The 20,753-nt window shown below is 39.5% G+C and overlaps 1 protein-coding gene and 1 non-coding gene across 2 annotated transcripts; both read right to left on the reverse strand.

Annotated features, from left to right (window-relative positions):
- Positions 1-8,769: 8,769 nt before the first annotated feature.
- Positions 8,770-8,842, reverse strand: Trnaf-gaa (transfer RNA phenylalanine (anticodon GAA)). Its single transcript has one exon. It is a non-coding gene; the product is annotated as a tRNA-Phe (tRNA).
- Positions 8,843-16,483: 7,641 nt separating this feature from the next.
- Positions 16,484-19,125, reverse strand: LOC134226209 (uncharacterized). The gene has a single exon (XM_062706823.1). It carries the CDS (start codon positions 19,035-19,037, stop codon positions 17,352-17,354), a length of 1,686 nt encoding a protein of 561 aa, XP_062562807.1. The 5' UTR covers positions 19,038-19,125; the 3' UTR covers positions 16,484-17,351.
- Between the last annotated feature and the right edge of the window lie 1,628 nt (positions 19,126-20,753).

Raw genomic sequence — 20,753 nt, forward strand, 5'->3', positions numbered from 1 at the left:
CTTAGAAAACAGGGTATTTCATTAACCACGGATACATCATTATATGCTTCAGTTGTTGAAGTGTAGACGTGTTGTAAGCCATTTTTTCAGTTACAAAAATATTGGGTAGTGACATAAATAAATTTACCTGTGGGACCCACTTACCCCTTCAAACGGGGCAAGTGGGACCTATTCTGCTCTATACTGTCGAACGAAGCTAATTTGAAGAATGTAGATATAATGTTCATGTAATTTCTGAGTCGTAGTATTTCAGATCATGGATGGAGTTTTATTGCTTGTCAGACTTTTGTTTTTGGCAAAAGAAAGGGATTACAATGTTAGCAGATATAAAAACAAGACAACAGCCAGTTTACTGTTTAATTGTCTGTTGTCTGGTTTTACATTAGCTTACTTTCTAACCAAATGTGCTAGATGGAAGAGATAAGCAAATCTTTGTTCACTTTTCGAATGAATGTTTCTCTGTTTAACATAAATTATTACATAAATTAGAACTTCAAAAGGAACGTTTTTATTCAAGCGTTGTTTTAAATTTGTAATAGAACGAAATGGCCAATTTATGTCTTAAGCACTTTATTTATCTGAAAATCTGTTAATCTGATGCGAAGTTTAAAAATCACAAAACACAAGACAAAACCTGTTGATCTATTGTAGCATAAATGGATTCTTTGCACTGTAAACGGAAAAAAATGCATAGTTATAACCATTGCTCTTTTCCATGAGGGAGATAAAAGTGAAATACACATTTGGTAAATCAACTGTACATTACTTCTTAACAACTAAACCAACGATATCAACTGCATTTGATTCAGATCCATATGATATATGAGTGTCGAAGTTATTCTTCACTAGACAACAATCTAAAAACAGGTAAAATGGCTCTATCGAAAATGTTGTTCAAATATGTCCCACTTGCCCCATGTATGTTAAAAATCAAGGGAAAGTGAAAATTGCAGATTTTGGCTTTAATCAAAAGTTTTAAATAGTTTTTGATGTCACACAATTATTTAATTGCTCAAAATGTTCACTTTCCACATCAATGATGAATTTAGAAACGACTAGGGTATCTGTTCCCATATTAATAACAGCCCGTATATTAATCCCAACCGTCGATAAACCAAATAAAAAATCAATTTATTTACAATTTCTCACATCGTATGTACACAATAATGGATGGAACACATTCTTGAATGTTTGGAATATTATTCAAAATTTTGTTTGAGTAATGTTTTAATTTACAAAAATCAAATTATTAAAAGATAAAATTAGAAAGCACTTTTATTTGCATTTTCCTACCTTTGAACTGATGGTTTGATGCACTGCTCGATTGCTACTAGCAGATTCATCTGTTTTCACGCCGTTGTTTTCCACTCAATTTCGGGCTAAAACAATTGTATCCCTTCAAAATTCACTTCACAGCACATAAAGCACATCACATTTTCACTATGAATATAATTAAATTTAAAAAACCAACGCGATTTCCTATAGTTTGATATAGGTTTCTTTCGAACAACGTCTCAATTATCCTTGTCCGTATTCCAAACTGTTTACATGGCTGGCAGTATCTGCAAGGGTTGCCGACCAACATTTTTATTTAAAAAATGCTTGAATGAACTTTCATTGTGAAATTCAACTCTTATGTTTGTAAAATAAATTATATCGAAAAGATAAATTATGACAAACACAAAATTGAACTGATAAGATGGAAAAGTGCAAAAAAAAAGCAATTTTGTAATTATATTTCAACTCAAATACAAAATATTGAAGAATTCGGCATCACTGCAATCATATCGTTACGTATACACACATGTAATAGTGTGCGTATTTTATGTTGAAACAGTATTATTGATATAGGTACAGGCATAGGATTAACTGTTTTTGAATGTTATTGAAATAGGTGCATGACGGTAATGATGTTTTTAGCTAAATACTTCTGTAATGTGATGAAAATTTCATTTTTGAAGTTACCAAATTGTTTTCAATTAAAAATTACATGAGCCGAGCATAATTATTCACATGTTTCTTGATTATTGGGTGAGAAATCAATGCATGTCATATGCGCATTGCCTTATTGTTATTGATATAGGAACAGATACCCTATTTTGTTGGAAATCTATTGAATTAAAATAAAAGTAATAGATTTTGCCGGTAGTTTAAAGTCATGATTAAACATTACCATTAGTATGGTGCCGCAAATGGTTTTGATTTCATTTTTTTTGTGTCAGGCGAATTCGTTGATAATTCTGCTTCATCTTTCTAGAACATTGTTGCCATTAAAAACGTTCACCGATTAATCGGCAGTCATAGTACCCACTTACCCCGTATTTTCACTTGCCCCGGGGTACCTTAAATAAATTTTTTGGAGGAATTTCCGTGGATTTTCTTCAATTTCTGCACAAAATTCTAAAGCGATTTACGCAGGAATTCAAGAAGTGATTTTCGCGAGTAGACTCTGAAGATTTTCCGCAGGTTGTTTTTGAAGAATTCACTTGAAAATTCCCAAATAAATTTCAGAATAATTTCTCAGGGGAGGTTTTGTACAATTAAGGAGCGACTTCTGCAGCAGGAATTCTCGGAGAAGTTTTCGCAGATATTCTAGGAGATTTTGGTCGAAATTCCAGTACGGTCAAAATCAAATAAAAACGGTCAAAAAATTGCAAATTATTTTCCATTACAAATGTTATCGGAACTCATGCATGCACTCTTAAAGAAACTTGTTACAAGAATTGAAGAAGAAATAACTCACAACTAACGGACTAATTTTTGCTAAAGTTTACGCAAATTATTCTGCCAAATTCCCAAAGACATTTCTGTTGAAATTTGTGAAAATATTCCTCTGGAATTTTCAAAGGAATTTACGCTTGAAAATCAGGATGCTGACTGGCAAATCAACGGAGCTTGAATAACCGTGTTTGATATTGTATTATTTGTTTCTTGATACGAATTCAAATAATTGTTTTACTGAAGTTTCATTTAAAACCGGAGGTGCATTGTCTAATTCTTTTATCTCTACGCAATTTTGTCTTGTGATCAATAATTACAACAAAGTTGTATAATTTATTGCTTCAGAAGAAATTACGGTTTTGGACGATTTTTTATTATTGGTTAACTTTATCTATAATCAGTTATAATCAAATCTGACCTGAACATTCTTCGTACCAATGTATATTGTGCCGAACTTTATAGAGTTCAATCAACAAAAAATCAACTGACAATAAGGGAACAAAACATGCCGAAACCACCGGTGCTTATTGAATTAGTTTTGACTGTTTGGTTCTTGTTCAGGCCCATCTGGAGTGGTTGTAATACTAAGTGCAGGTTACTTAGTATATAGAGAAAATACTAAGTTGGATAGGCAGTCCAATTTCCAGTTTAAATGTATAGCCAATAAATAAGAATATAGCAAACTTGAATAGAAGACGTTCAGTAAATTTTGATAAAAAAATGTTCAACCGTCTAAGACGAGTTTAGTACTCTCCATTAAATGGAAAGTACTAAACTCGTCTTAGACGGTTGAATACATTCCACTAAAAAGAGCTTATATTATTTCGAAAAAAAAATTTCGTGTATTTCCTTACAATTGTCGTGTGGATTTGGCACGGAATGGATTTCATGTCGCGCGAAAATGGCGCAGATTTGATTTTAGTCGGCGCGGAAAATATTTCAGGATCTCCGTAGCAACCCTGTAATCCCCGTAAGTTATGCAATTACTGATCAACCAGCAATGTTTGATATTCCTCTTTACTTGAACATCCCAAATTTTCCATACAAACTTGCGTCTTGGATTTTGAAGCCGCGTTCCAATTTTTTTTTCAAAATTATTTTTCACCAGGGGTCACTAGAGACCCCAAACCTCAGTTAATTTTTGTTTTCATCTTGCAGGGAGAATTTTTTTCATAATTTGTTGCGCAGTGCTATTATAGTGAGAGCGTTGTCTGACAGTTCTAACTATTTCTAAATTATTTGAATATGAAAAAATCCAAGAATTTCTCTTACGGAGACTTCCTTAAGAATTCCTTCAGAACTTTCTCCAGGAAAAAATTTACAAGAAATACTCACAAAAAATGTTTCAGGGATTTCTTCGGTTATTGAACCATTTGTTTAAGAAAATGCATATGTAACATTTTTGGCCAAAATGAGATTTTCCTCGTCCAAAAATACGTATTCTGGCAAAAAATACGAAAAAAATGTTTGAAATTTGTTTCGTTTGTTTGAGAAACTACATACGTGCACGCACTTTGAAGAGCAATTATGGAGTACTGCTTGCAGTTTTTGTACTGGAAGTGCTCCAGGGTGTTTTTCCAAAAACTAATGATCTGTAACGAAAAAATCGAAAGATTCGGTGCAAATTTGTTCAAAAACAGTTTTTTGTTGTTTTCTCGAAATTGTTTAAAATTGATATATACAGTTTCTCAAATAAATGATTCTATTATTTCAGAAATATCTGAAAGAATTTTCTTATTTTGAACATTCTTCAAGTAATTTTTTCGGAGTAATTCCAGTAATTCCTAAATTTCTTCGTGAACTCCATGGAGAAATCCTAGGGATTCCTTCAAAATTCTTTTCAGATCTTCCTGAAGGAATTTCTTCAGAATTTTACACAGGTTTTTTTTTGAAAAGTCCTTTATGAATTTTATCGGATATTCCTTTGAGAAATCCTCCATCCAGAAACTCCATTTGGCCATCCTTTAGGAATTCTTTCAAGAAATTCATTCTGACATTCTTTGGAAATTTAATGAGATTTTCGAATAAAACGTATGCGAATGCTGAATCGTATGCCCAGGAAGATGCGTGCGAGGTCCAAGTAAAGCACTGGATTCTCCTTTGTGTACGAGAAATGTAAAAAGGTAAAAAGTTGTGCCTTTCTCATACAAAAAAAGACAAATTAAAATAAAATCACTCCTGTCTAAAACCTAGCTTTTATAAATTCCTAGTATATTTGGAATCATTTTTGTTGTGTGATATTTTTATTGAAGCAATCTTAACAATCTTCTTGCAGCAAAGTTTACCATTTACATTGCTTCTACTATTGCCACCCTTTCTTTCAATTCGATTTACAGTGTCGACGTATCACGCGTACAACACTCAATCGGTGTCAATAAATTTTCATACTTTTATCGCTATGTCATAGAAATATTTTGCACTCGTTGTGATCAATATCCGTTCAATTTCAATACTAATCTTTTTTTTCGGAACAGCTTAAGAAACTTTATCTACTATGCCAAAATCGACGAAATGCGACGCATGTACCTATTATTAAATTGAATTTATTGACGCATGCGGAATTACAATTACAGTCAAAACTCGGACTTTCGACATTACCCAGTCAATCGAAGAGCTTTTCTAGCTATTTGATTAGATATGCAGTTTTTTCTATTTTTTTGCCTTCAATAATTGTGGATTAAATAGAAAAATCTAATTTCTTATACCTTTTACATTTCAGTTACCGTTAATTCTCGCGCATCCTATTTTCAAATTTCTCCACATGCTCGCGATATCGTGTCGAGGCTTCGAATGATGCAATATCATCCAACCGCCTATCATGTTTCTATGCGTCTTTTCTTTGAGAACATGTTCTTCCATAAAGTGCAGTAAATAGATGGAATATGTTCGGAAGGATAACAATCTAAACAAAACGTTCAAGGTGTTGCATGCTGAATATGCTGAAGCACGAGTTGTTTTAATTCGAAAAAAAGCACGCATTCATTATGCTGATCAGTGAGCCCCTCACAAACTTGATGAATGATGAAACTTTTACCATCTCGTGATCATGGTACTTTTCTAATTTATTTGCCCAGGTTAGTAATACAGCAGCTGATTTCACTTTCTGTTGCTCTCATCGATTCTGCGTGACGAGTGTTTGATTTGCAAACAGTGTGTCAAACTTTCCGGTCCTGATAAGGGACGCATGTTTGTATTGTATTGGCTAGACCGGTTGAATCCTGTGGAATAATTGAACTTGAGTTCTTCGGAAATGGGCAGTCGATAGTGAAGCGGAAAAAACCAGATCACACAATCGAACAATCCGGAGCAGCTGATCCGTTATTGCCGTAACACCTTATCGAAAAGTGCTTGATAAAGATAACAACGATTGGGCGTCATCAGGTGGAAATACTGGGGTCTGTTCATAAATTAACGGATTTTGGGGTTGGACAATCGCAACCGTTTTGCGATTTTGGCGTTACTTATTTTGCAAACAAACATTTAGTTATGGATTCCGTGGAATGCAAGCGTTTCTCTCAAAAGCTTATTCCTTCACCTGATACTTGAAAACTTATTCCATATTATTATTATTATTATATATAATTTGCCTTCCAATGTTTTTTCAAGAATCATGTTCGTCCAAATCGCAAATCGGTCTGTCGGTTATGTCTGTATGTGTGTGTGTATGTGGTGGATGTGTACAAATTTTGTAGACTCACTTTTGGGAACGCTAGGTTTATTAATCAGGGTTTTTTTTTAATTCAAGGGCTAGAAATAGCCTAATACAAGCTGCGTAAAAGTGTCCCCAGTGTAATGACTAACTAAGGATCGACTTCCTCACTTGAAAAGTATGGACACTTAAGTACTGCTTGATAGTAGTGGTTAAAAAACCGCTTAGCAACCGCATTTCGAAAGAGTCGCCTAATTGTAATTTCAGACTGATAGGGTATAGGCAGATATTTCCGGCTGGCTTTTGCGCTTCGGCACTGCCCGCCAAAGCCTTAATTACATCTTTAAGTTCAATTTCAAATAGTTACGTCGTAAATTCTTGAGTGAGCATACACGATAACGGAGGAGTTTTAGCAAAATAATGTTTCTGTTTTTAGTTTACGGGTCTATGCACGGTTTTGTTAAAAAGCGCTCGACAACAACCAATCTAATGACCTTTGTGAATAATCTCTCTACGGAAATTGAAAGTCGTCGACAAGTGGATGCCATATATTTTGATTTTTCGAAGGCGTTCGACAAGGTTCCTCATGATCTCGCAATAGCCAAATTCCGACACCTTGGATTACCCGAATGGCTCACTGGATGGCTACAGTCTTATCTGAGTGGAAGAAAGGCGTTTGTCAACATAAATGGATCATGTTCTCGCACTATTGTCATCACATCAGGCGTCCCTCAAGGCAGCGTTCTGGGACCTTTGTTGTTCATTCTCTTCGTGAACGATTTGTGCTACCGTTTAAAATCGCATCTGTTGCTCTATGCCGATGATCTCAAAATTTACAAAGTAATCTCATCGTATCTTGACTGCTGTGCCCTTCAAGCTGATATTGACGAGCTTCAGCTATGGTGCATCGAAAATGGAATGGAACTGAACGTTGGCAAATGTAAGGTTATTTCGTTTTCACGCCGCCAATTTCAAACTGAGTTTGAATATTGCGTCAACTCGGTTGCCCTGGATCGAGTTCAAGCTATCCGTGATTTGGGTGTAATTATAGACAGTAAACTTAGATTCAATGAGCACGTTAGTACGACAACAGCAAAAGCATTCGCGGCACTGGGATTTATTCGTCGCAACACATACGGTTTCACGGATGTTCACGCTCTGAAGGCTTTATACTGCTCGATCGTTCGTAGCATAATGGAATACGCAGTGTGTGTATGGTCACCCCATCACACAACTCAAATCATTCGTATGGAGAGGGTTCAACGCAGCTTCGTACGATACGCACTTCGACAGCTTCCATGGAACGACCCATCTAATCTTCCAGACTATTGCAACCGTTGCAGATTAATCGATTTAGAAACATTAGATTTGAGACGAAAAAACTTGCTAGACTTTTCATGTTTGATCTCATCGTGAATAACGTAGATAGCCCTTCACTCTTGAGAAACATCAATTTTTATGCACCTTCTCGTCAGCTCCGCGTGAGAGACCTTTTCCTTGTTAGAAGACATAGAACTACCTACGGTTATAACAACCCACTTGACAATTGTGTTAGACTTTTTAATAATGTTAGTGATGTTTTTGATTTTAATGTGTCAAAGTCCGTGTTTAAAAGTAGAATTAGAAACTTAGTATAGAAATCAGTCAGTGGAATTTATAAATTCGAGACGAAGACAAGAATAAATAAATTTCCAGAACGTTCCAGAATTAGACCCGGCCGATATGCCACCCGTAATCCTATCTCAAAAAGAAAGAAAGGTCATGCTATTATAATAGATTTTAATATTATAATATTATTTAATATTGGGTACGGATAAGGAGCGATTAATACATACATTAACGCAATTCATTGCGATTGAAAAGTTTCGGCGTTTAAACATAATTTATTTACACTTATGAATCAAACAAAAACATTACTGCGAACAGCTATAGCAACTTATGTCCAGTAAGCATGCGAATTGATATTTATTTTCTGTGACTTGATGGTTCTCTAATTCGCGAACGTAATTTTCCATTTGATCTTATCACACACGAGGCGCACCGGTTGCTGTCGTTGCTATAGTTGACGTTGGGCTTAAGTAATCGTTCCTGTAAATTGAAGTCATTTGATATTGAAAAATAAGATCTGGGGTATCGCATCGTTAGCATTGTGTATTGAAAGACATAATTCGCCGGAAAACATCGTGTTTTGAATGCTGATCACGTCTGTTTCGAGGGTTGTGTTACTAATGCTAATTAGAATTTCCGAATTATAAAGTTTTTCATCGCAACTTCTCTACGTAAAACTTTCATGAAACAGTTTATGAAATAATATTGCGTTAATAAATTTGTACATGACTAAGTAGATAAATAAAGAAGAAAATAAAATCAAGAAAGAAAAGTTTGTGAAAAAACACATTTGCCGAAACCCGGGATTGAACCGGGGACATTTAGATCTTCAGTCTAACGCTCTCCCAACTGAGCTATTTCGGCTACATGTTTCATGATAAAAATGCTGTGATAATTTATTGTGTCGGCAACTGATAATGACTTGGCACTGTCCATTTGAGCCGTTCAATAAAAGACCAATAATTGAAATCAGTCCAAAGATCTGTTCTGCTGTGCTGCTGTGAGTGTAGTGTATTTGAACATGGTAGGCAATATATACTTTTATTTTGTATGGGGACTGTATTGATGCTCCCGCAATACAGTGACGATCTTGTGGAAGATTATATACAGATTTTCTTGGTGCTTACGTTTTTTACATATTTTTATATTTTTTATATTTTTCGGTAAAAATCGTCATTTTAATTTCTTCAGCGCTTTTCAATCAAAAACCAATGTTTATATGGAGTTCTGGAAATGGTCAGTCTAGAAGAAGTTGATCGGTTTAGATTTTTTTTTTAAAATAATTACTTCACTAGCTCGTGCTTCAAGATGCAATAAAAAGTTAACGAAAGTTTGGGGTCCCTAATGAGCGAAGTCGAAGCATGTACGAGACATTGAAGACGGCCTCTCTGTTGAGGTCGATATACGTATCTCTAAAGTTACAATCATGTGATGGAATTAAACGGGATAGTATTAACTCATCTTATGACACGTGTATATGTGTGTGAGTGTATTTTCAATCTAATCTCCCTCCAGTGTCCGGCAGTGGTATTATGGAAGAAAGCTGTCTGGAATAAAGCCAGCTTTAGCCCGGGAGTTAGAAGGTGTTAGCTCTACTGCTCTACTTCCACTTGCAATAAGCCCCGCGTGTTTATGTTTATGTGATTTTTAAATCCAGCGCGCATTCAGTTTTGGAATCATTTGAAAGCATATTGAAACAATCTCACCAAGTTCCGGATAAATAACAGAGGAAGTGAAGATCACTTCTAGTTTCCACGAATAATTCGCTTCACTCTTCCAGAGCTATTCTGAGCAATTCGTTATTGATCCATGTATTTCTGATATTATCACAGAGCTGCACATATTTCATTAAAGACATCGCCGTATACAAACTACACAAACGATCTCGCGCACTTAATTAAGAAATAAACTTTCTTAAAGGTCACCAAAGACGTAAGTTTCAAACTTCAGTTCATTTATTTTTTTTTCTTCTCGTACATATTTAAAATATAAACATTAGAATCTATTTCTTAGGGAACGAACCAGAGGGGGGACAACGGATTTTTTTCATATGGAGTTTGGCAAGTATGACAGTACCCTCTTATTTGGCGCATAAATTTATACTCCAATGTAAAAATGCTCATATACTATAATAAATTGTGGTGGTATTTGTAAAAATTTGTATTGTTTATCGTTTTTACAAGAGAGAGTGGTGTCGAAAGCACATATTAAATTAAGGATCGCAACGGACAAAAATACACCAAATCCGTAAATATGTAGTGTTTTCACTTTATTCCTTACGCGAAATATGCAAATAAATAATTATGTTGGCAGAAGAAACTCTGTGCTGAGCAGAAACAGATGTTTCTTGCATTATCCAAACTTTGTGCGTTTCAGAACATTCTCACTCACTGTAGTGTTTATTTTTCATAGACTACAGCGTAGTGTTAGTGCCGTCGGCATTCGCTCGATTGGTGGCAACAAATATTTGACAGCTTAGCACCCGCGGAACGAACAAAAACGTGACAGCAAATTCGAAAGCAACTATCCGCGCGCATGGTTTGCTGCGATTTTGAATTAAATGCAGATTCAATATGGAATAGGAATCAAATGCTGCAAATGTTCTGCGGCCCGCTTCAACAGTTCAAAAAGCTGTGCAGTCCTTGATAGGGAGCTGGGAGCAACTGAGCTAGAACATCCTTTTCGTATATTTGTATCGTAAATCATATCTTTTGAACAGCATAGCCATGATGGGATGCTAACGATTTAACCAGATGTAGATGACTACCAACGGTATAAGCTCCAGAACAATTTGGAGTGACTGGAACATTTGCGCAGGGAAAAACTGAATTGTAAATAATACCCTTGGACTCTGTGAGCCTGTATGGACATAATTAGTTAACTTCGATTCCATATGAGGTGTAGTTTATCTGGAAAACAAAATGATTTAAACTCTAGCATAATTTGGAGAGCCTAGAACAATTATAGGAGTATTTACTGCCTGTTGCCCGTTAACATTTCTCAGATTGTTTAAAGCTTAATTTTCGAAAAAAAAACAGAATCAATTGGAAAACAACACACGTGTCTCTTTTGATCTAATTTTTTTTCAAAAGTTTTTTTTACTAAGGGTCGAGACCCCAAACCCCAGTTGATCTTTGGTTTCAGCTTAAAATAAGATTTTCGGATTCTGTTTTGCGTTGGCGGAAAGTGAAGAGTGCGCTAAACGCGTGTTTTTATCGGACGCAGAACGATCGCGCGATCTTTGAAATGCTTAGTTCTATTTTGTGCGGGTGAGCAAATTACTTTGACAAAACTTACTTTGACAACTACGCACAAAATAATTATTGACTCGCTTACCAAGGCAACTTATTGTAGATTACCTTCTCATTTAACCAACTATACGTTTCCTGTGGCTCTCACGGAGATGTAGATGATTCCTCGGTCTCTTGTAGTAATGAGTGTCGAACTAATTCTCGAACTAAATTCTAAATAATTCTAAATTGACTGTGAGGATTTGGCCGGCGTCGTTATTGGTCTTGAATTAATGAAACTCCAAAACATGTACCGTGAGATTAGTTTTCTCATAGAGAAAAAGACGTCTCACCAAATATTACCAATGTAGTCCACTCTGGTGGATTTCGAAAGACAACACAGCAGCGCCGCGGTGTCACAAAAGGCAAGCAATGTAGTGAAAAGACATGTCGGGGGGTGTTCAAACGTATGATGCAATATGCAGTATGACATGTCTGACGTTAGTTGCCTTAGATGCCGTTAGATGCAAGATGGTGTGATTGTAGTAGTAGTAGTAGTACAATTCTTCTTTATTTATACATTTTTGTTCTACAATTATCTGTTTTACATATAAAGTGATCGGCCGGCTTGGCCCTCCAACTTTGATTTTAGATAATGTCAATGTTAATGAACATTTTTTTAATTTTAATTTATCATTACGGCCTTTAAGAGGCGCTAGAGTGTTTTTAAAATTTGATAACCTAACTACTATGTACACTAATATCAATATGTACAATAAACATTTGATAACCTAGATTGGAACTAGCGCCCTAAGCCGGTGTTGAACAAAATCTAGAATTAAGAAAACACCTAAATAAAGAATAAAAAAAAATAGCGCCCTAATCGCTTCTTGGTCCGAGTGCAGGCAACGGACCCTAAACTTTTCTTTACACTCACCAAAGCGTTCATGTAAGGTTTTTATCCCAGCCAGACGGTGGACCTCAGATGTTCTTGTCCTGGGAGGGGTGTTGAGGATCATCCTCAGGAATTTGTTTTGGACCCGTTGAAGTATGAGATGGTGGGTTTTAGAGCAGCTGTCCCAGACCAGCATGCCGTATTCGATCACAGGGAGGATGATTTGCTTGTAGACAGCAAGCTTATTTTTCAGGGACAATGACGACCGACGGTTTATTAAAGGATACAGTAGTTTTAACAAAACGTCAATCTGTTGCCTGAAAATAAGCTTGCTGTCGAGGGTCATGCCAAGGTAGTCGGCCTCATTGGTCCATTCCACATTCGTGCCATTGAGGATGATTTTGCAGTCCCCAGGCGGAACATGTTTAGGGTATTTAGAGTGGGGAAAATTATTACCTGGGGCTTCGCCGCGTTGTTGATACAAATCTTCCAGCTGGAGAGGTACTCTGTCAGGGCATCCAGGCCTCGTTGGAGTTTTTCCACTAGCGCTCTGATCACTCTACCGTTGTAGACGATGGAGGTGTCATCTGCGAACAGAGACATAATGCCACCTTCTGGAGGTTATGGCATGTCGGAGGTGAACAGATTGAAAAGCAGGGGCCCGAGGATATTGCCCTGGGGAACGCCTGCGACGATGTTGTGCTCATTGGAAATCGCTCCGCTGATTGAGACCCGGAATGTCCTTGCCGACAGGTAATTGTTGATGATTTTCACCAGGTAGCTGGGAAGATTGTAGCGTTGTAGTTTGTACACCATGCCATCATGCCATATATTGTCAAATGCCTTCTCGACATCGAGTAAGGCCATGGCGGATGTTTTCGAGACAATTTTGTTCCATCTGAGGACGTTGGTAACTCGAGTCAGTTGGTGTACAGTTGTATGACCGCGTCGGAATCCAAACTGTTCCTCGAGCAAGATGTTGAGATTTTCAGCAGACTCAAGTAACCGGAATGAATGAATGGATGAATAGCTTTTTCGAATAGCTTGGATAACCCTGAGAGAAGGCTGATGGGTCGATAACTTTTGGGGGAGGAAGGATCCTTCTCAGGCTTTCGGATGGGGATGACTTTCGCTGACTTCCAGGGCGATGGGAAGTAGCTGAGCCGGAGACACTGATTCAAGATCAGCGAGAGAATGGAGCACTCATGTGTTTGAGCTCGGGATTCAGGATGCTGTCGAAGCTTGGGGCTTTCATGTTCTTCGATGATTTGATATAGGCCGTCAATTCGCCAGCTGAGATCTCCAACTCCTCCAAGAAGTCGTTAGTAATCAAATGGATATTGTTAGCAGGCTCGTTGACGACTGCTTCGTGTGGACTGACGATGTTCTGCCCAAGATTGTGTGAGCTGACGAAGTGACGACCTATTTCAGCGACCTTCTCTGCAGGAGTTATCAAGCGATCAAGTATGCAGAGTGGCTTAGAAATACCATATATCTATGCCCACCAAGTTTCATTCGATTCTGAGATGGTGCTGCCAGCCCCATAGAAGGGTTGGCGCGAAATTCGTCCGTAACTGCTGGTGCCGATTGACCGAGGAGCCCACTTCCACCACCACCGGATAGTGATCCTGGTAGACGACCGACTGCGAGACGTGATCGTTCATGTTGGTTATGTATAGGTCGAGGGTTGCATGGATACCGGACCGACTCAGCCGTGTGGGGGAATCCGGGCTCAAGATCGTGTAGTGGCCTTCCTCCGTGTCGTTGCTTCAGATGGTGCCGTTCCGATTGCTGCGACTGTTGCCCCAGGCTTGATGTTTGGCATTCAGGTCGCCGGCAATGATGTACTGCCCTTGTCTCCGCGTTAGCTTGACGATGTCCCATCCCATCCCATGTCCCATCGAACTATCGCCGGCTTTAGCTTGAGTAGTCACTTCGACACCGATGGCCTCGATGATGTTCAGCTGGAAGCTTGGTAGCAGACAACAGTTGATGTTGTATCGGAGTGCGATGGCCACACCCCCTCCCCTGGACGGCCGGTCGAGTCGCACGATGCGGAAGTTTGGGATGTGGACGCTCACCTCTGGTTTAAGGTGCGTTTCAGTGATGAACGCCACGTCGATTTCCTTCTCCTCGAGGAAATCAGCCAGTTCGATGCTTTTGCTCTTTAGCGAGCAAGCGTTCCAGTTGACCAGGCCCACCCTAGCAGCCATTTTCAATGATGAACATGCCAAGTGTGAAGACCTGGTCGAAGCGGGTTTTGCAGCCGCGCAGCCGATTGGCGAGCTGCGCGAAGATCGGCATTATTTGCTCCGGAGTGTACAGCGGGGCAGATTCTTCCGGTGGGACGGCTTCGTTCTCCGACTGCCGACGGAGCCCAGGAGGAGGGAGTGGGGGCCATTTGCTGGTGGATGGTGCCGACGATACTGGAGCTTGGACCGATGCAGCTGCTGCTGCCAGTCGCTTGTGCGGCTGTAGCGATGGGAGTATTGGAATCACACGACGGGGAGCCGGGGTGGCTGGAAAGTTCACCTCGTTGATTACAGGAACACGGTTCTTCTTCGGAATGGTCCTGGTGGAAGCCTTCTTCCGGATTTCCAGGAACTCGGCTCGCTTTGGGCAGCCTTTTGTGGTCTTCTTCTTCTTCGTTGGCATTACATACCCCACTGGGACATTGCCGCCTCGCAGCTTAGTGTTCATTAAGCACTTCCACAGTTATTAACTGCGAGGTTTCTAAGCCAAGTTACCATTTCTGCATTCGTATATCATGAGGCTAACACGATGATACCTTTATGCCCAGGGAAGTCGAGACAATTTCCAATCCGAAAATTGCCTAGACCGGCACCGGGAATCGAACCCAGCCACCCTCAGCATGGTCTTGCTTTGTAGCCGCGCGTCTTACCGCACGGCTAAGGAGGGCCCCTTTGTGGTGGCCCGGTAATTGTCGCCACAGTTGGCGCACTTGGGATCGGCCACCTCTATTTTGTCGCACTCGTCTGTCGGATGGGATTCGCCACACTTGTTGCAGCGCGGCTTTATGCGGCAGTTCCTGGTGCCGTGCCCGAAATTAAAGCAGTTGGTGCATTGCGTGACGTCGCGGTGCACTGGCCGATATCGCTCCCAGACTTTTGGTCCTCGAGCCCCAGGGTCGATTTAGAGGAGGTGAGTAGGTTTTCGGACCTTATTAAAGCAGATTTGGGAGTTAGTTTTTAACCAAATTTTACTCACATTCGATTAGACAGATGGGGTTGCAAATCTAGCGATGGTGTTGCTAGTCTAGTGGCGTTGGAGGTTGTTGGTCTACCGGCGGCCGATTGATCACTCGAAGGGGCTTAGCGTCGTGGAACAGGTGACCTCCAAAGAAAAGCTTCCGGATGGGAGGGGCGTCTACCGGTACGGGGGCGACGGCTTTGCGACTTCCACTATCACAACTAATAGCGAGTTGCTCCGAATGGCCGCAGATGGGTAGCGTGGTTTTGATGATGGGCGAATGTTCCCCAAGCTTGTAGCGGAATAGCCGCCGATGGTCAGTCGACGAGGTGAGGAAGCTTGGCGTATTGTCGACGAAGGGCATCTGCGGCCGCACCCTGCAACGGTTGCTTCGAAATGTGGTGGGCAACTTACAATCAAGGGGTGCTTGACGGTGTACGGAAGATCTTGAAGGCTGGAATCGAGCGTTCGTCGATGGGCGGTCCACCAGGTAGGAAAAAACGTGCCACCGTGGAATTTTCGGTAGCCGGATCCTAGACGATTCCTCAGATCGATGGTTGTCGATTCTGTATGCTCCGGGTGGCGACTGGTATGCTCCGGGTGGCCTCTACTGGGTGATAAATACCCAAGCAAGGGGCGGTTAACGATCCTAGAAAAACAGGCAACGCTGAATTGTCGGCTCACAACAATGTTCGACGAGAACATTCGGTCACCGGTTGGTCCGTTCGGGCTTTCTGGCTTTCACTCTATAGTTGGGACTCTATTGTCCAGACATGTGACGCCTTACTTTCGAAAAAAACAGGTTCACTTACTATCGAGAAGAGTTTGCACCACTTCACTGTCTGACGGTTTAGACACAAGAGAGCTACTACCGCCAATCTCGTTATCGTCATCTCCATACCAAAGCGACACACTTTCCGTCTTGTCATAATTTTCTATGACAATTCCGAAGATTCAAGAAAATTGCACGCGAAACGAAATTTCTTTTAGTTGGAGAAGGCCTAAAGCAGGATCACAGTTTTTAAAATTTACATACGAAATAGTCACCAAGGTATGGTACATGGAATTTTTTCAGTCAATGGAGAAATCATCTATCGTCGATTGGTGAACATGGTTCTTGGTAGTTATGCGATGGAAATAATAACAATAATAACAACAGTAAAATCAAAATTCAAGAATAACATTACTTTAATTTTTATTTAACATTCAATCGCCGAAGGTAATGAATTACAAATTTAGTTTAATAACTTTTCCTTGAATGTGAACGGATAGTATTCAATAATGGAAATTGGAAAACCACAGCTTGTTTCCATTTATTTATTTTTCTATTATTCTGTTTCGACCATTTCAACAAGCTGTATCACATGCTGTATTCAGTGAGCACAAAAGATGACAGTAAAATTCTATTTAAATAATATGGCTATCATTCATTTTCGTGCCTTCGACAGGAATGGAACCCCTGCTGGGAATACCTTTCATTAGGCTAGATATATCTTATTCATACGCATGCAATTTCTAAACTACTATTTCATAGCATTGATTTTATTGTTCAGGCAGTCTTAAAGGGTGGATGGCCGCTAAAAATTAAATTGCTTTTGAAGAGACGTTATTCAATTATTGAGGTTGCCTGTACTTGCATATTTTCTAATCTAACAGTACTTGGAAAATGGCAAAAAATAATAACATTTATTGCACATGTAGGAGGAATGAAGGCTTTGTAAAATTTGGCTATGCGATTATTAAGTTTTTTTTTCCTAAACATGCTGAAATTTGGTTAATACAGTAATTCGATATTAAAAAAAATATGTCGGCCTTATTAGAGCGCAATATGCTTCAAATACAACTCTGGCAATAATAAAAATAAAATTGCCTAATCCAATATTTGTCCTATCTCATTTTGATTGGTGCAACATCGTTTTCTGCTTCTAAATTCAATATAATAATTGCTCATTTGCCACAAACAGTGTAAGTCTGTTAATACTACATTACATTCCTATGAATCGGATTGTCGTCATCCAAACTATTGCTATAACTCAGTCTAATTGTCCTTGTGCACGGTTTGCTTTCGACCAGATGGGTCCGCCGAACAGCCCCAATCGATCCGTGGCACCCATCTGCGTACGGTAGAGGCGCAACTTTGATGAGGGAACAGCTCCTCAAACACTTGTCGGTAGTAGAAGGCTTCCTTCGTTGGTGGTGGGTTGATAGGAAACCGCTCGGCAGCTTTCGAGAATTCAGCATCACTCACGTGGGAAGCCGCATACTCGGTTATTGTGTCAATCCACGAATATCCAACCCCATCGGAGAACTGCTCCTTTTGGCGCCATAACACTTCCGCTGGGAGATAATCTCGGGCAAAAGCTTGTCGTAGGATGTATTTTTCCATCGATTGAACTTTTCCGTTGATTTTAGTCTTGGGCATGCGGTCTTCAGGGCGAATGCTCATTACGTAGTCGATGAAATCGGTATCAAGAAAGGGAACTCGGAGCTCCAGACCCCAAGCGGAAGTACCTTTGTTGGCTCGTAAACAGTCCGAGTAGTGTAGGTTCTTCACTCGCATCACTGTCTCCTTGTGGAATTCAGCTGCGTTAGGGGCTTGATGAAAGTATAAATAACCTCCGAACAATTCGTCTGCGCCTTCGCCGGACAACACCATTTTAATGCCTTCGCTTTTGATGAATCTTGAAAGCAACAACAAAGGAATCGTACATCGAACAGTAGTTATGTCATACGTTTCCGCGTGTAGAATGGCATCTCGAATGTAGTTAAGCCCCTCATCAATGGTGAAAAGCACCTCGGTATGATCACTGCCAATGTAGTCAGCAACCATTCGCCCAAACTCAAAGTCCGGTCCACCGGGAAGCCCAACACTGTAAGTTTTCAATCGGTAATCATTGCCGTGGCGTTTTCGCATGATTTTGGTGGCGATTGATGCAATCAAACTGGAATCGAGACCTCCACTGAGTAACGCTCCCATGGGAACATCGCACTGCAAATGCGACAGTACTGCGTCTTCGAGATACTGTTTCAACTTCTCTGAATCCACCTGGGTCTCGGGTATTTCGTACATCCATTGAGGTTGATAGTAACATTTTGGTTCTAACTTTAGCCTAGAACCATAGTGCATGTGGCCCGGTGGAAAGATTTCAACTTCTGTGCACTTTTCCACTAAACATTTCATTTCACTCGCAACCCACACGTTTTTCTCGCTATCCATTCCACTGTACAACGGAATTATTCCGATTGGGTCACGCGCCACCAGTACGTTTCCGTTCTTCTTATCGTACAGCACAAAAGCGAACATTCCGCGAATCGTCTGCATTAACGCCTCAACGCCAAACTTCTCATAATAACCAATGATGACATCGCAATCACTCCTGGGAACGTACACGTCCTCGTCTGGCTTCCGGGCTTCGTTGATTTCCTTTGCCATTTGCCGGTAGTTGTAAATTTCACCGTTGGCCGCCAACAGCACCTGACCGTCTTGGGACAGGAACGGCTGACTTCCAGTTTTTACACCAATCACACACAACCTTTCCTGGACCAGCACGAAGCCATCGCCTGTATCCACCACCAGACCGGAGTGGTCAGGGCCACGGTGTCTTTGTTTCGCTGACTGGCGGAAGGCCAGCTCCCGCAGGGACTCGGTTCGGTTATTGTGATGATACAGGCTGGACCCAGCATTGTACTCGGTGTTGAGAAAAATCGAAAAGATGCCACACATTATGTTATCAATCGATTACAAATTTGTGCGAATTCAACTTTTCTGTTGCTGTGACTGAATGCAGTCAATTGAATGATAATGCTGAATGGTCAAGGTAAAACTAATAGCGAGCGACGATGCGAAAGCTGCATTTATAAAGGGTAAAGGTAGATGAGAGCCAATTGGATGGATGGACTGAGTTGAGCAAACAGTCAACGCGCGCTGTTGGCATGAGAGAGTGGATCGTTAGGTGTTCGATTAGTTCGTGAAATATTAGAGAGGAACTTTCATCGGTATGATTTACAAAATTGAATGTTCTATATAGAAAAACTAAAATTCATCCCTCAATGGTGATGAAAGTTGGATGAAAAAAGTTTGCTTTAGATTCGATCATAATAAATTGCTTTATATTCCTTATCTTATCTTCTTCTTCATATTGGCATTACATCCCCACACTGGGACAGAGCCGCCTCGTAGCTTAGTGTTCATTAAGCACTTCCACAGTTATTATTATTAGCGAGGTTTCTAAGCCAAGTTACCATTTTTGCATTCGTATATCATGAGGCTAACACGATGATACTTTTATGCTCAGGAAAGTCGAGACAATTTCTCACCTAGACCGGCACCGGGAATCGAACCCAGCCACCCTCAGCTTGGTCTTGTTTTGTAGCCGCGCGTCTTACCGCACGGCTTATAGTGTTCGCCAATTTTTGATTCTATTTCTACGTTTCCGCAATCATATTTTTACTTTTCTTGAACAACAAAATTATACTGGAAGGCTGTTATTTTTTTTCAACTCCAACTCAACATTCAAAAGCTACAACGAAATTCATGTATTTAATGGTCAATAAAGATTAGCGTCATAACGATAAAAGTAATGTCTCTGTAATGCTTTGGAGGCTATCATTCCTCAACGAATAGACGATCATCAATTTTCAGGCGAACAAAACTGATTACGGTGAAGTTTTGGCAGAATAATATCGCTATCACTGGCTTTTGTTAATTATTTCCTAAGTAACAAAGTCATAAATAAAACGACATAATTGGTATAAAGTAAAAGCACTGCATGCTAAAACTTAAAATAAATTTAAAATGTTTTCAATACCTTGATACTCTTTAACAATTTGGTGACATCAAAAATGAGATTCATGTCACATTTAAGTAGTATTTAATTGAAAAACATCATCACCACCATGCACCCATTTCAATAACATTCAAGAACAGTTAATCCTATGCCGGTACCAAAGGCGCGGCCACCTTCCGAGACGTGGGTAGGACAAAAAAATCGAATAAGAGAAATGACAAAGTTCGCGTGTGTCACACATGTTATATGTCGAAAATACATTTTATAGGTCAAAATAATATTTTGTTACCTTGAAACTACTTTACTGACATAAAAAAACTGAAATATGAACAAACGATTTAAAACTTATTCAATATGGAAGAAATATTATTTTAGACTAGTTACTAGCGGGGCTGTGCAAGTTTTACCTATTACTGGGTTGTCAAATCTATAAAATACTTTTAGGGAATTTCATGGACTTTCCGGAGATCCTCTTGGATTACCAATTTTTCGAACATCCTCAGATAATTTATAAAACTCTCTAAGGCTATTCAGGCAACATTACATTTTCAGAGTTTATAGAACATTTACAAGAAACAAGATCTTTGAGCATCTTCACAAACTTCTAGAAGTGGTTATGGATTTCTGTAAATTTTGTAAAATATTTAATCATT

The sequence above is a fragment of the Armigeres subalbatus genome, chromosome 3 (assembly GCF_024139115.2).
Source record: "Armigeres subalbatus isolate Guangzhou_Male chromosome 3, GZ_Asu_2, whole genome shotgun sequence".
In the NCBI taxonomy this organism is placed as follows: Eukaryota; Metazoa; Arthropoda; class Insecta; order Diptera; family Culicidae; genus Armigeres; species Armigeres subalbatus.

Excerpts from the sequence above, each read along its gene's own strand:
- LOC134226209 (XM_062706823.1), bottom strand. The coding sequence starts at position 19,037 with ATGTGTGGCATCTTTTCGATTTTTCTCAACACCGAGTACAATGCTGGG.